The sequence below is a fragment of the Fistularia commersonii genome, chromosome 10, assembly GCF_037954325.1.
Source record: "Fistularia commersonii isolate RoL2024-O1a breed Wild chromosome 10, RoL_Fcom_v1.0, whole genome shotgun sequence".
Lineage (NCBI taxonomy): Eukaryota > Metazoa > Chordata > Actinopteri > Syngnathiformes > Fistulariidae > Fistularia > Fistularia commersonii.
In genome coordinates this window covers 19,481,216-19,495,097 of record NC_141293.1, presented here as the reverse complement: position 1 = coordinate 19,495,097, position 13,882 = coordinate 19,481,216, and the positions used below count along the sequence as shown (strand labels likewise).

The window sequence follows — 13,882 nt, the reverse complement described above, 5'->3', positions numbered from 1 at the left end:
TTATTAGTATTATTATTATTTGTTATTAGTGGTAGTAGTAGTAGTAGTGGTAGTAGAATTATCATTATTATTATAATCATTATTATTATTATTGTTTTATTTTGTTTATTTAGTTTTATAATTATTATTAGTTATGTTGTTGTGTTGTTATTGCTATTAGCATTATCATAATTGTTTTTATTATTATTATTATTATTATCATTGGCATTTTTGTTGTTATTGTTGCTATTATTGTTTCTTTAGCTAGTTGGTATTATTATTGTTGTTTTTATTATTATTATCATTATCATTGGCATTTTTGTTGTTATTGTTGTGATTATTGTTATTGTTGCTTGTTGGTATTATTACTGTTGTTGATGCTGTATTATTATTATTGTTATTGTTATTGTTGTTGTTGTAGTTGTTGTTGTTGTTGTTGTTTTTTATTATTGTTATGTAAGAAGAATGTATTAATAGAAACGTATCATCATTATTAGTAGTAGTAGTAGTAGTTGAATTATCATTATCATTATTATTGTTTTATTTTGCTTATTTAGTTTTATTATTATTATGAGTAATGTTGTTGTGTTGTTATTGCTATTAGCATTATCATTGTTGTTTTTAATAAAATTATTAGTATTATTATTTTTGTTGTTATTGTTGCTATTATTGTTACTGTTGCTACTTGGTATTATTATTGTTGTTTTTATTAATATTATTATTATTATCATTGGCATTTTTGTTGTTATTGTTGCTATAATTGTTACTGTTGCTAGTTGGTATTATTATTGTTGTTTTTATTATTATTATTATTATTATTATTATCATTGGCATATTTGTTGTTATTGTTGCTTGTTGGTATTATTATTGTTGTTGATGCTGTATTATTATTATTATTATTTATATTGTTTTTATCATTATATTTGTTATTGTTGTTGTTGTTGTTGTTGTTACGATTACGATAACCGCTCAACAGACTAAGCTTACTAATGCAACTGTTGAATGGATTCCCATCAACCTTGTTGTGGACAATTTACTAAAATTCTACATCCAGATCACCTCTGCTGACCTTTTAAAGAAACTTTTAAAGGGAAACATTTCTAAAAGAATCCTGACCAAAGTAACTCAACTGGAAGAAGCTTTATTTGCCACTGGATATCAGCTAGAACCATTTTACCATCTGACCCATGTCATCAGGGGGCCGCCGGCCTTCGCTTTACTGGCAGAAAAAGCCCAGTTTGTCATTTGAATCCATCTGCTTCACTAATGGCAAGAAAATCGGAGGATTTTATCATATCAGATCAACAGATGTTGATAATGTTTTCCTTCGGGGACACATTCTGCTGCTGACAAAACTGATGAATAGCGATACGTCTTAATAAATTGATAACGCATCATGGGGCTCATTTTGATTTCCATCCCTGCAAGCTGTAATCATTTACTCTGGTAATGCGTCTCAGTGAGTAGAATTTTCAAACAACTAAAAGACGGATTACAACCGGCACGCACAGGTTTGTACGAGTTAAATTAACAGGTCATACTGAGGCCGTTTATATGCACTTTATATATCTTTAAGCAAAATACACAAGAAGCCAAACACAAATACTGTCAATAGTCTTTGACGCAATGCAGACATTTTTCCAGACTTTGCAGACACACCTGCATTTTTCTGTGTGTCACCCGGCTTAATTTCTACAAGTTAAGCGCGTTTGGATCGATTCTCAGCACGGCTTATTTTTAAAAATAAACAATTAGTTTTGAAGCCGATCAGAGCCGGTGTGAAGCCCAAAGTCCGCGATAAATTCAAATCTCATAAAAACAAGTTTATGAGGTCGGCGAGTGAATTCCACAAGAGCAACACACACACACACACACACACACACACACACACACACACACACACACACACCAAAAAAAGCGTTCCTTAATGTTAAGGCTCATCTGTTTGGATCACAGTTTTTATTAACTAATACGAGCTCATCCATATCCCTAAGAATAATTTAAGTTAAATCATTTCATTTAATGACTTCAGCAATGCAAGTGTGGAGATGTTTATGTGTATTTATTTGTGTGTGTGTGAGTCTATAGAAATATTTAAAAGGTATTTAACTATCTGTTCGTACGGAGGAGCTTTTCTATTTGTTTTTTACGGTGACACTCCAGCGGCAGACCCACGAGGGAGATTCTTCACCTCATTCCGCACGAACAAAAGGCGAGTCGCAGTTGATCAGTTCTTTGCTGACACGCACGCCTTCCTCCCTGGAAAGGGGTTATCCTGTTGCCATGGCGACCAGACACCTGCCCAACCTGACTTTTTTTTTAAATAAGGCCCAAGAGCTGACCCTGGCAATTGTTTATCCCGTCGCGAAAAGACCCACAAATGGGCGTCGGGATTTTTGCGCCCCTCCGACCCATCGCCCGTCCTACTGTTCTGCTTTTGTTGTTGTTGTTGTTGTTGTTGTTGTTGTTTTTGATGATGGCATCTTTAAAATCCCCAAAGGTAATTCGGCCACCAATTAAGCCCAAGGTCTTCCTCATCCGTGGAGCGATTGCGTTTGGAAAGCTGCCGTTTAAGCCCCCGGTGTGGGTGGTGTTTACATGCCGAGCCCTCGACAATCTCCGGCAATCAACGAAGCAACGAAGAAGCCAGCTAAGCTTTATTTATTTTTTTTGTTTGTTTGTTTTTTCGCAACGTCTGACGTCGTGATTAGGAGATCTGCGACCTAGATGGGTTTTAACAGCGGGTCAGTGAGTGTGAGCGTAGATTTATCCTTTCATATCTCTCTGCGCCAGTCGAAAAGAAAAGGCAATTATTTTTGTTTAGCGGCTCAAGAGGACAAACAGCCACCCCCCCCCCCCCCCACACACACACACACACACACACACATATGAACATACATTGGTCTCCACGATGTCACGGATGGCCGCCTCGAACTCTTCTGCGTTATCGAAGTCGATGGTGAAGACGTGCGGCCTGCCGATGTACTGCTCCACATACGGGTGCTGCGAGGAAACCTGAGGGGGAGCAAAATATGCAAAACACCAATAAAAAGGCTTATCAGTCAAAACAGAAGAGATGTTGTTTATTCATCATGGGTTTGTGTTAAACTAAATAAAACTTTGTTGAAAAATTTAGTTTTTTTTTTTCATTTATCACTTTGAACTCAGTTTGAGAACTTAGGAAAGTCACATTTCTGAATGGATCATAATCCTTACGCTACGTGAGTTAATGGCGGCATTTTACAGTTCAGGCCCAAAATTGTCTGAAATATCACTCGGGCTTGAAACCCGTTTGAAGATTTGGTGATTTACAGCTGAAATTGCTTGCTGTCACATTCTACTGGACATTTGTTCGGGCTACGGCTAACCAGGACATGTTGAATACTTTCACCGCTTCACATTTTCATCAATTTGTGTCATGGATTACTTTTATAACACATTGGTTGGCTTGTATTTCTTATTCTCCCCCCCCTTTTTTTTTTTTTTTTTACTGTTTATACAAGTTTCTACTATTATTTATTATTGTTATGTTTTTCTTGTTACTCTGGTACAACAATTTCCGTTCTTATTCTTATTCTTATTCTTAAATTTAACAGCATGGTTAGATTTTATTTTTGGCCTGCTTCAAAGCTGAAACATTATTCACATAAACTTACCATTTTCTATAGGATGAAATAATATTAATATTAATATATAATAATAATAATAATAATAATAATAATAATAATAATAATATTACAAATATCAATATAATAATTATTATATATATAAAACACAAAATAAAATAATAATAACAATAATGGCATTATTAATAGCATTATTATTATTATTTAAAGGTATTGCTAATGTTATTATTATTATTATTATTATTATTATTATTATTATTATTATTATTATTATTATTATTTGTATATGCATAGTATAATAATAACTAAAATGGCATTACTAATATCATTATTATAAATAACAACTTTGTTGTAATAATAATAATAATAATTATTATTATTATTACTATTATTATCATTATCAATAACAACAACAACAACAATAACAGTAATAATAATAATAATAATAATAATAATAATAATGATAATAATATATTGATGATGATGATGATGATGATGATGATGATGATGATGATGATAATAATAATAATAATAATAATAATAATGATAATAATAATAATAGTAATTCTTGCAGTGTTTGAAATATGTGTAAATAGAGTATTTACCTCCCTGGAGGTGGGCTTCCCTCTGAAGAACATATGATTGAGAGAACTATGAGGAGGGTTGAACTTGGGCTGCAGGAAGATGCATCCATTGGCTATGGCTTCGAGGGGAGCGGGACCCTCATATGGGAACCCAAATCCAATGAAGAGCTTGATAGAAAATGTGAAAGATAATCAAAATGTTACAGGTCAACTTGATACATTTGCATTATTATTTTCAATTTCTTCCGACAAGGTGACACCTTGGCCTTTCGAAGGAGCTGCTGCAGCTCCTGCTGAGTCAGGAGTCCGTGGTTCTTGACATAAGCCGGCACCTCGGGGGGACGCTGCGTTTCGTAGTACACCGTCCCGTGGACCTCCATGTAGTGATGCAGGATCTCCAGGAACTTTTCCTTGCCCTTTTAAAAGAGAAAGAAAAGAGCACGATCGACTCGCAGAAGGATGTTCTCCATTTGCGTAACATTTTATATTACAAGTCCCTTTCTGCAGCTTATTGCTATGGTTTCCAGGCCACATCCTTTATATTTATTTATATGTAAATATATATATTTTTTTTTTTTTCATAGGTAAATTTCATCAGTTATTGCGGAGAGACTCTTTCTACTTTCTACAGTGTGATATTGAATGAATAGGGTGAATTCTAATCAATACTAATCTCAAAAAGCATCTTCTGTGTGATTTACTTTAATAAAAAAAAAAAAAGAAATAACTAGGATTAACTTTAAGCGTTAAACCACCAGGATAAATCTGGAGATAACAGCAAAGCGTAAATTGCTTTTCTTTATTTGAGGGTGGAATCATGAAACTCCTCTCACTGTAACCAATTAAACCGTGTGGCTTTATCACTTTTTATGTTGCAAGGAAACTATCAACAACAACAAAAAGAATTGGAAACACAATTTACATCAAGTTCAAGGCACCTCTGTCATTTTTGGAGAGAAAAAAAAAATTGAAATGTCTGCACAGCTCAAGAGTTCAATTAGGATTATTTCCTGTCACAAGAGATTTCAGAGAAAGTTATGCATTATGTGCCGGTGTTAAGTCTTCCAGGCATAAATCATCTATAAATGTCATGGAAATGTTATTGCCGAGTTTTCTTTTTGATCTATTATAAAGTCCTCGCAGCATCACTGCGAGAAAACATGCTTCCTTTTCTTTTGACTGATGCAAAATTCTTCTTCCGCAAGATAAAACGATAAACTTAAACAAGGTGAAATCTCAAAAGCTTTCTCTTAAAGCATTTCAGCAAAAAACAAAAAAAAACAAGAATTCACTAATGCAAAATATATCACATATAGAATTGTGTTTCCCATGTATTTATGGAAAAAAAAAAGAAAAAAAAAAAAGAAGCAACAAACACACACACACAAGCACAGTCCTATATATGCACACACATATACTGTTTACATGTAAATATATGTGTACATATATTTTTCTTTTTATCGCCATCATTTTGCTCGTGCTTTGCTGAATTCAAGATATCTGCATATGTACGGTATGCATACATAAGTATATACACATATACCTATATATATACATATTTGTGTACTTTTATATGCTTTTACAAAAAAATGAAGCAAATTTGCTTGAAAAACACGCAAATAAAAAGATGCAGGAGGTTATCAAAGCAAAACAAAAAAAAAATTCCAACACTCCATCAACATAATGATTTTTTGGCTTCTTTTTTTTTTTTTAAGATGTCACACTTTTTTTGTGTGTGTGTGTGTGTCTGTTTGCTTTTTTTTTTCAGCATTCGGAGAATCAATCATGTCACCGAGGAGGAGGTGGACTCACTTGAAGCTGTGAGGATCCATCGATGATGCATCACAGAATGAATATAGAACAGTAAGGGGTGACAACAGTTGGAGGAAAAAGGGGAGTGGAGAGAGTGGAAGGTGACGAGGAGAGGAAGAAGGACAAATCGATTAATCCAAGATGTTGACAGGCCAAAATCTCAAAAGGTGAACCTCCGGCCGGGGGCGAGCGAGGCGGGAGCGAAGTTATTTGCCCGGAGGTACTCCGGCTCTCGAGGATGTTTTAAGTGCTAAATATTGCAGTTGTATCTTGCAAAACAGGGATGGTGGAGGAACAAAGTGAAGCAAACCTTGAGGAGGTGCTTCAAAGATCCAGAAAAAATGGATTCCGCACTAAAAAACGTTGTTCCTCCATCATCGGACGTCAAGTCAGATTCCTCACAGCGGTTGCTAAGAAACAGATGTGTTTAAGGGAGTCGACATTTATTCCGATATTACCGTCGGTTTATCAAATCTGAGTTGCTATTTCAATGAGGATTTCAACATCAGAGCTTCGGCTGCTGAGGAGATGAATTAAGGAAAAATGTTCCAAATGAAACAATGATTATGGAGATCGGTATCTCTAAAAGTCCATCATTGATCTTCGGTGCACTGATATCTCACACCCTGTAAAGCAGGGGTGTCAAACTCGAGGCCCGCGGGCCGGATGAGGCCGGTTTAATCCGACTCGCAAAACCAAACGATACCGTCTTTCAGGCGTAAACTGAACAATAGCTACATTAGCGGGAGTTAATAAGTCGCGACGCCCCTGAGCTAAAATGAGTTTGACATCTCGCCTCCGACGTTGAGGACAAAGTCTTCATCCACGGGGTGTCTTTGTAGCTCAAGTTCACCAAGAGCAACTTTTAAATACACATTAGCAGGAACAATTGTAGATTGTGTTATATTATAATCACACAGTAACTCTTACTTCTTCTTCTTCTTCTTTCGGCTTTTCCCTTCAGGTGTCGCCACAGCGAGTCCACTTTCTCCATCTAACCCTATTCTCTGGATCCTCCTCTCTCACACCAACTACCTTCATATCTTCTCTCACGACGTCCATAAATCTTCTCTTTGGTCTTCCTCCAGACCTCCTGCCTGGCAGCTCCAACTCCAGCATCCGTCTCCCAATATATTCTCTATCCCTCCTCTGTCCATGACCCAACCATCTCAGTCTGGCTTCTCTGACTTTCTCTCCAAAACATCTAACATGTGCTGTTCCTCTGATAGACTCATTCCTGATCCTCTCCATCCTGGTCACTCCCAAAGAGAACCTCAACATCTTCATCTCTGCAACCTCTAGTTCTGCCTGCTGTCTTTTGGTCATTGTAACAGTTTCTAGTCCAAACATCATCTCTGGTCTCACCACTGTCTTGTACACCTTTCCTTTTCTTCTGGCTGATGTTCTTCTATCTCTTGGTACCCCTGACACTTTTCTCCACCCATTCCAACCCGCTTGGACCATCTCTTCACATCTTTTCCACACTCTCCTACGCTCTGGACTGTTGACCCCAAGTACCTGAAATCCTCCAGCTTCTTGATCTCCACTCCCTGTAGCCTCACCGTTCCACCCGAGTTCCCCTCATTCACACACATATATTCTGTCTTGCTGCGACTAACCTTCATTCCTCTCCTTTCCAGAGCATACCTCCACCTCTCTAGATGTTCCTCCACCTGTTCCCTGCTCTCACCACAGATCACAATGTCATCCGCAAACCTCATGGTCCATGGAGATTCCTGTCTCACCTCATCTGTCAGCCTGTCCATCACCATTGCGAACAAGAAGGGGCTCAGAGCTGATCCCTGATGGAGTCCCACCTCCACCTTGACCTTCTCGGTTACCCCTACAGCACACCGTACCAGTGTCTCACAGCGAGCATACATGTCCTGCACCAGTCTAACATACTTCTCTGCCACTCCAGACTTCCTCATACAATACCAGAGCTCCTCTCTTGGCACCCTGTCGTATGCTTTTTCTAGGTCTACAAAAACGCGATGCAACTCCCTCTGGCCTTCTCTGTACTTTTCTATTAGCATTCTCATAGTAACTCTTACTGTTTCTGTCAAAAACACACCAAAATTAAGAGAAATATAATGCATGCATGCATACACATACGTTTACACATAATGCTATACTAAATGTCACGAGTGGCAGGGTTTCTGATAGGTGGATAGAAAAGATAATCTTTGTTTAACTAACCTTCCACATGTTGACTTCTTTCCCGTACACCACCGCCATATTGTTAACCTTGTTCCTCTGGACGTGTTGTCTCTCCGTCTCATTGAGCTCTTCTGCCACAAAGCCCATGAAGGAGTTGTCGGGTGTGTGAGCTGCCGAAGACCAACCACGCAAAAGGTAACACGAGTTCGATGTCGCGCGTTGAAATGTGAACGGAACAGAAACAGAAAATATTTTCAGGTCAGCTTTTTAGAGATTTTTTTTTCTGAGTGAGCTTTTATCCCGTTCACGTCTTTGGCAATGTGATGAAATACTCAAAATGTAAGGATTAATGCATGTTTACTGCTAACTAATGTTTATTTTTAACTCTTACACTTTCATTGCAACCCAGCAATATAAATAAAATACAACACCCTATATTACACTGATTGAAAGAGGGTTGCTTATTGATAAAATGTGATTTGCAAAATATTATGCGTTAATTGAAAATATAATACTCATTCTGGGTGTTCGATTGTACATTTTTTTACTTAAATTTTTTACTTTGAAAATGGATTTTTGTTGTTTTCTTGATATCCAGCTTGAGAGAAACACAGGTTCTTAATTGCATAATGACATATGACTTTAACATGGGATTTTTTCGACCACAATGCAAGTTGCCCGTGTGTAAAATCAGAATTGTCAATTTGATCACAAGTAAATAAGTTTTATCAATTTTAACATTGCTCAGCCAAAAAAAGGAATAATGACGCATGTCTGATCTATAACAAAGCAACAATTCAATCAAAAACAATTAAAAATTATAATACTTTAACAATATGGAGGACTCAATAATGAGTGTGTAAGGTTCATGTTTTTGAATAAATTATTGATATATTTCTTCTGCACTGATGTTTTGCAGTCTTAACCTCAAATATTGTAAACACCTTAAAAGGTAGTTAATAGGACGTTATTTCCAGGTGACTTGCAATAACAATGGGCTGAAAATATGAACAAAATAATTGAAAAACCAATGTCCGACCTCTGGGATCTGCCACGGTTTAGCCCTTTTTCACGACGACAAGAAACACGAAGAGCAAAGAAGTGACGGAAGAGACGAACGCGAACGTGTTTCACTAAAAAATACTTACAATAACACCAAGTATTTCCGAAACAGCCGGTCTTGTCCAATGACGCTGAATTAATTGGAGACTACAGGAACAGCTGTATTCATGCATGTGCGTGCACGCGTGCACCCGTGCTTTTGTACATTTCCCGATGCAAAAATGTGTGTGTGTGTGTGTGTGTGTGTGTGTGTGTGTGATTAAGGCTGGTTGTGCTTGGCCGCTGTTGGTGGCTTCAGGCATCTGTGCAGGCGCAGATGCTCTGGATGATTTTTCTGTTGCGTTTGTGTCCCCGAGCCCTGCCTTGTGACGCCGTTGTGTAAATTCACAATCTGCTTGCGACGTGCACCCGCCCTCCGATGAACGCACGTTTAAACACCCCGCATTTGTGGCTTGTTATCGTCTGCGAAGATTCCCGCCGACGTCCCATTGATTCGTGGCGGCGTAGCGCGAGGTCACGCGTGTGACTTACGGAACATGGTCATGTACTGCTTGCTGTGAAGGTTCCAGTAGCCCCAGTTGGTCCTGAAGCCGTGCATGGTGGCGTACGACTCGTGGTTGTAGGCCGGCTCCGTGCCAAACGTGTCGATCACCCGGACGTGGCACCTAGAATCAATCGTGATATGATAGAAGCCGATCACAAACATTGATCGCAACACCCACTGATGATTTACCACGTATATCAAGATGAGTATAGACCAGTAAACATATAGATCCTCATAATTCTGACAGCTATCAGCAGTGTAGCATTTAGATGTCTTGTTATTATTATCATTCTTATTATCATCATCACTATTATTATTGTTATCATCATCATCATCATCATCATTATTATTATTATTATTATTATTATCATCAGTATTATTATTATTATTATTATTATTATTATTATTATTATTATCATTATTATCATTATTATTATTATTATTATCATTATTATCATTATTATCATTATCATTATTATTATTATTATCATTCTTAATATTATCATTATTATTATTATTATCATCATCATTATTATTGTTACTATTATTATTATTATTATTATTATTTAAGTGATTTTTTTATTTTATTTATCTGTTTGTTTATTTATTTAAATACATTCAGAATTCATAATTACATATATGTCTATAATAATGCATTTGAAATGTTTATTGTACATAATAGTGTAGCATGATTTGCATAAATATGTATTTTTTTATGAGTTCATTGCTGTGAACCATTTATTATTTTGAATGTACTGTTAAGGATACTCTTTTCTCTTATTTCTCTATATATAAATATATATATTGAGAGACAGAGAAAGAGTATTTTTACGAACCCACTTTCTCAGAAGAGGAACGCTTTGATAGATGCTAAATTAAATGTTTGCGTCTATTTTTTTTCCCAGAATTCTTTTTTTCCCTCCTAATCAAAGAAAGAAGTACGTCAGAAACAGCAGGACACCAACATCTCAACCTCTTATTTAAATGACGACACTAGAAACTAAACTCAACTGATGTTTTGCATTTCATAGAATGTGGAATTCCTTGCTGCTAGTGACCAAAACATTAAAAAAGTCAAAAAAAGAAAGAAAGAAAAAAGAATTATCAGAATAAAAATGTGTTTGAAAGATATCTTCTTAAAGTTAATACCGGCTCATTTGAAAGAGAAGAAGCATCTCAGCCCTTTAGCGGGAACTCAGGAGGTTAAAAATTGCTAAATGCATGGAGGAGTGGGACATTTATGAGGCTTCGGAGTGTCTTAATCAGACAAAGAAGAAGGAGAAACATCCTCTGAACGCTGAATAACGGTGAATTAATTAAACGACGGATTAGATCGCGCTAAATCTCATTAGAGATGCATCACATCTCATCCCCGGTGGCGACGCGGCATCGTCGGGGATGAAAGCGATCACGACATTAAGATATCTGGCATCTGGAAAAATGCGAGGAGGCTTTCCGACGGTCCTCGCTCCATCCTGAACGATACGAGGGGACCGGAGGGAGGAAAGAAAATGAAAAGATTCCCGTCGTGAATTCTACTACTTATGCCGCTTTTGCACATCTCAATTCGTCGTCCTTGTCTTGCTGTGTTTTGCCTTTTTTTCTGGTTTCGCTTCCATTGTTCTCTTTCCCGCTGGTTTGTGGGGGATTTGATATCAGTACCGATGTATCAATAATGTAGGCGGCTGCTTCTGGATCATCCACCTGGAGCTACACGTGTTCCTCGCAAAAACATGCCCTTCAATTTGAGGAGAGATTGGAAACTATACGGTGATCCCTCGCTATAACGCGGTTTACTTTTCACGGTTTCGCTACTTCACGGATTCGCATGGTGCATTGTGTTCTACATTCTGATTGGCTGAAAAGTCACTCCGCTTCTTCTCTACCTGTGCGTCAATAACGTCGCAGTTTAATATGTACACGTACGTAAAACAGCTTGCAAACTTACATGACGTACGTGCAAATTCTCTTGCAATTTCGAGTTTCTCTAAAACCCATAATGTTGACAAAACGCTCTGGAGCGACAAAAGGCAGCGGAAGATGCTATCTATGGCAGATAAAGTTAAACTTCTGGACATGCTAAGGGAAGCTAAAAGCTATGCGGCTGGAGGTCGGCATTACGGAATGAATGAATCTTCCGTTCGTTCCGTAAAGAAGGAAGAAAAAAACATAAGGACGACAGCAGCGATAAGTTTTAATAAGGATGCAAAAAGGGTCGCAACTGTCCGCAATTTTTTTCATAATCATTTTTAATTTTCTCCCGTTTAATCCAATTCCTCGGGTCGCGGTGGGCGGAGCTAATCTCCGAAATCTGAAGCCTTCTGTTCACATTGATGATTAAAATTATTATTTGACAGTACGGCACAGAAGTTATTTGTTGAAAAAAATGTTTTCAAAGTACAGTACTTTTATTTGTGAAACAAATGATTGAGCCTGTAAAATGGTTTGTTCTTTCTTTTCAATGTATAATAGAGTATTTAATTATATAAAAAATACAATTGAATACAAAAAATAGAAAAATAAGGGTTTCTACTTCAGGGATTTTGCCTATCACGGGTTCTTTATAGAACGTAACCCCCGCAAAAATAAAGGGTAAACTGTATTTGTTTCATCTTCTTCTGTGAGCAAACATTTTGGGGGAAGATTTCTTCTGTTTGTCCTTCAAAACGAAGCAAGACGCAAGAAAGCTGCGGTTTTATCTCAGCTTCTGTGAAATTTTCGGAATTCTAGGATTTTTGAATCTCGCTGCAGGCGAAGTAAGAGAAAATGAAATATTGTTTGGCCTTGTTTTCAAATCTAACATCTCGTCCTGAAGGCAGGAAAACCAAGGAAAGCCCGTAAATCCTTTGGCCACCTACATCTGAAAACCAGCAGACGCAAAAGACCAGAACAGAAAGACAACAAATGGAAGGACATCGTCATGCCGTAAGTTGCTGGACTTTTGGAAAAACTCACCAAACACCAGCACACTTCAACCCCACAGTAGCCCAACACTCCGTCCACATATTTCCTTTGCTTTAGTGTAAAGGAGAACAGGTAAATGATAAAAATCTTTTCTATGCAATGAGCTGTTCCTTAAAAAAATACTTGACAAACAACCTGAGATTCTGTAAGAAAAGTAAGTGTGATTTCAACAACATTGAACCTTGGTTCCGTCTTCTCGGTTCTCCGTGCATTTCATTGTATTTTTTTCGCCACGGCGAGTCTCATTGGTGGCAGGTTTCTGATTAACCTCAACCAACAAATATTGGGGGGTAAAACCCTACATTCGATGTCCACGTTTCTCTTTTTTTGGACGACGACATCTTGCATCTTACGTTTCTAACAAGAAGACAAAATGCTACGTTCGACACTTCTGCCACGTTTTTCACACTCACAAAAACACTGCAATCCTAGCACATGATATAGGAGCTGCTTTTTTATTATAAAAAGGAATTCATGATTTTTATGTATTTTTTCAAATTGCACATTTTTTAACCCCTCGGTGGGCCAGTACTGGCCCGCGGGCCGTACGTTTGACAGCCCTGCGCTAAACCAACCCGAAACATCCACCACCACAACCAGACCTGGTAACTACCACCCAGGCCTCAGTCCAGCGCCTGTAAGCCCGTAGGTTTCTCTTCTTTGTTTCACATTCTGACAATTTTGCCAACCCGCCTTCCATTTGAACTGAAGAAGCCTCTCAGATAAGGCAGAACAGCGTCATATTTTTTGTGAGTGTGTTTTTGTGGAGCGGCATCAGCGCCAGAGACTCCGACAGACTAGCGAAGTCACGAGGCGAGCCGGCTCTCTGATGGGGCTCAGGATGGAGAGCTTGAGACCCTGGTGGAAAGGAAGAGGCTTTAGAAACTGCAGTCCATCATGGACAAGCTGGACCGCCGTCTCCATCTCACACCGGATGGACGGCGGAGCGGCTTCTGCAGCTTCTCCAGCTCCGACGTCCAATGCAAGATACAAGAAATCTATCCTAGCTCACGCTGTAACCCTGGAAAATAACGGTTACTGCACTATTTCACAGTGACACTTTGCTCGAGATGTATTCCTCTATATCGGTAAATATAGAGATGTTTTATTTTTGGATTATACTTGAACACTTCAAAGTGTTTTCATCTTAT

At 37.7% G+C, this 13,882-nt stretch overlaps 1 protein-coding gene across 1 annotated transcript in view; it reads right to left on the bottom strand.

The window, feature by feature from the left end:
• Positions 1–13,882, bottom strand: part of mgat5b (alpha-1,6-mannosylglycoprotein 6-beta-N-acetylglucosaminyltransferase B) — a 111,885-nt gene that overhangs the window by 10,604 nt on the left and 87,399 nt on the right. Inside the window, exons 10-14 of the mRNA XM_086154236.1 lie at positions 9,755–9,888; positions 8,201–8,331; positions 4,450–4,605; positions 4,211–4,357; positions 2,878–2,994 (exon numbers count right to left, since the gene is read on the bottom strand). Coding sequence (XP_086010362.1) covers positions 2,878–2,994; positions 4,211–4,357; positions 4,450–4,605; positions 8,201–8,331; positions 9,755–9,888 — 685 coding nt within the window. The remainder of the gene's footprint in view (positions 1–2,877; positions 2,995–4,210; positions 4,358–4,449; positions 4,606–8,200; positions 8,332–9,754; positions 9,889–13,882) is intronic.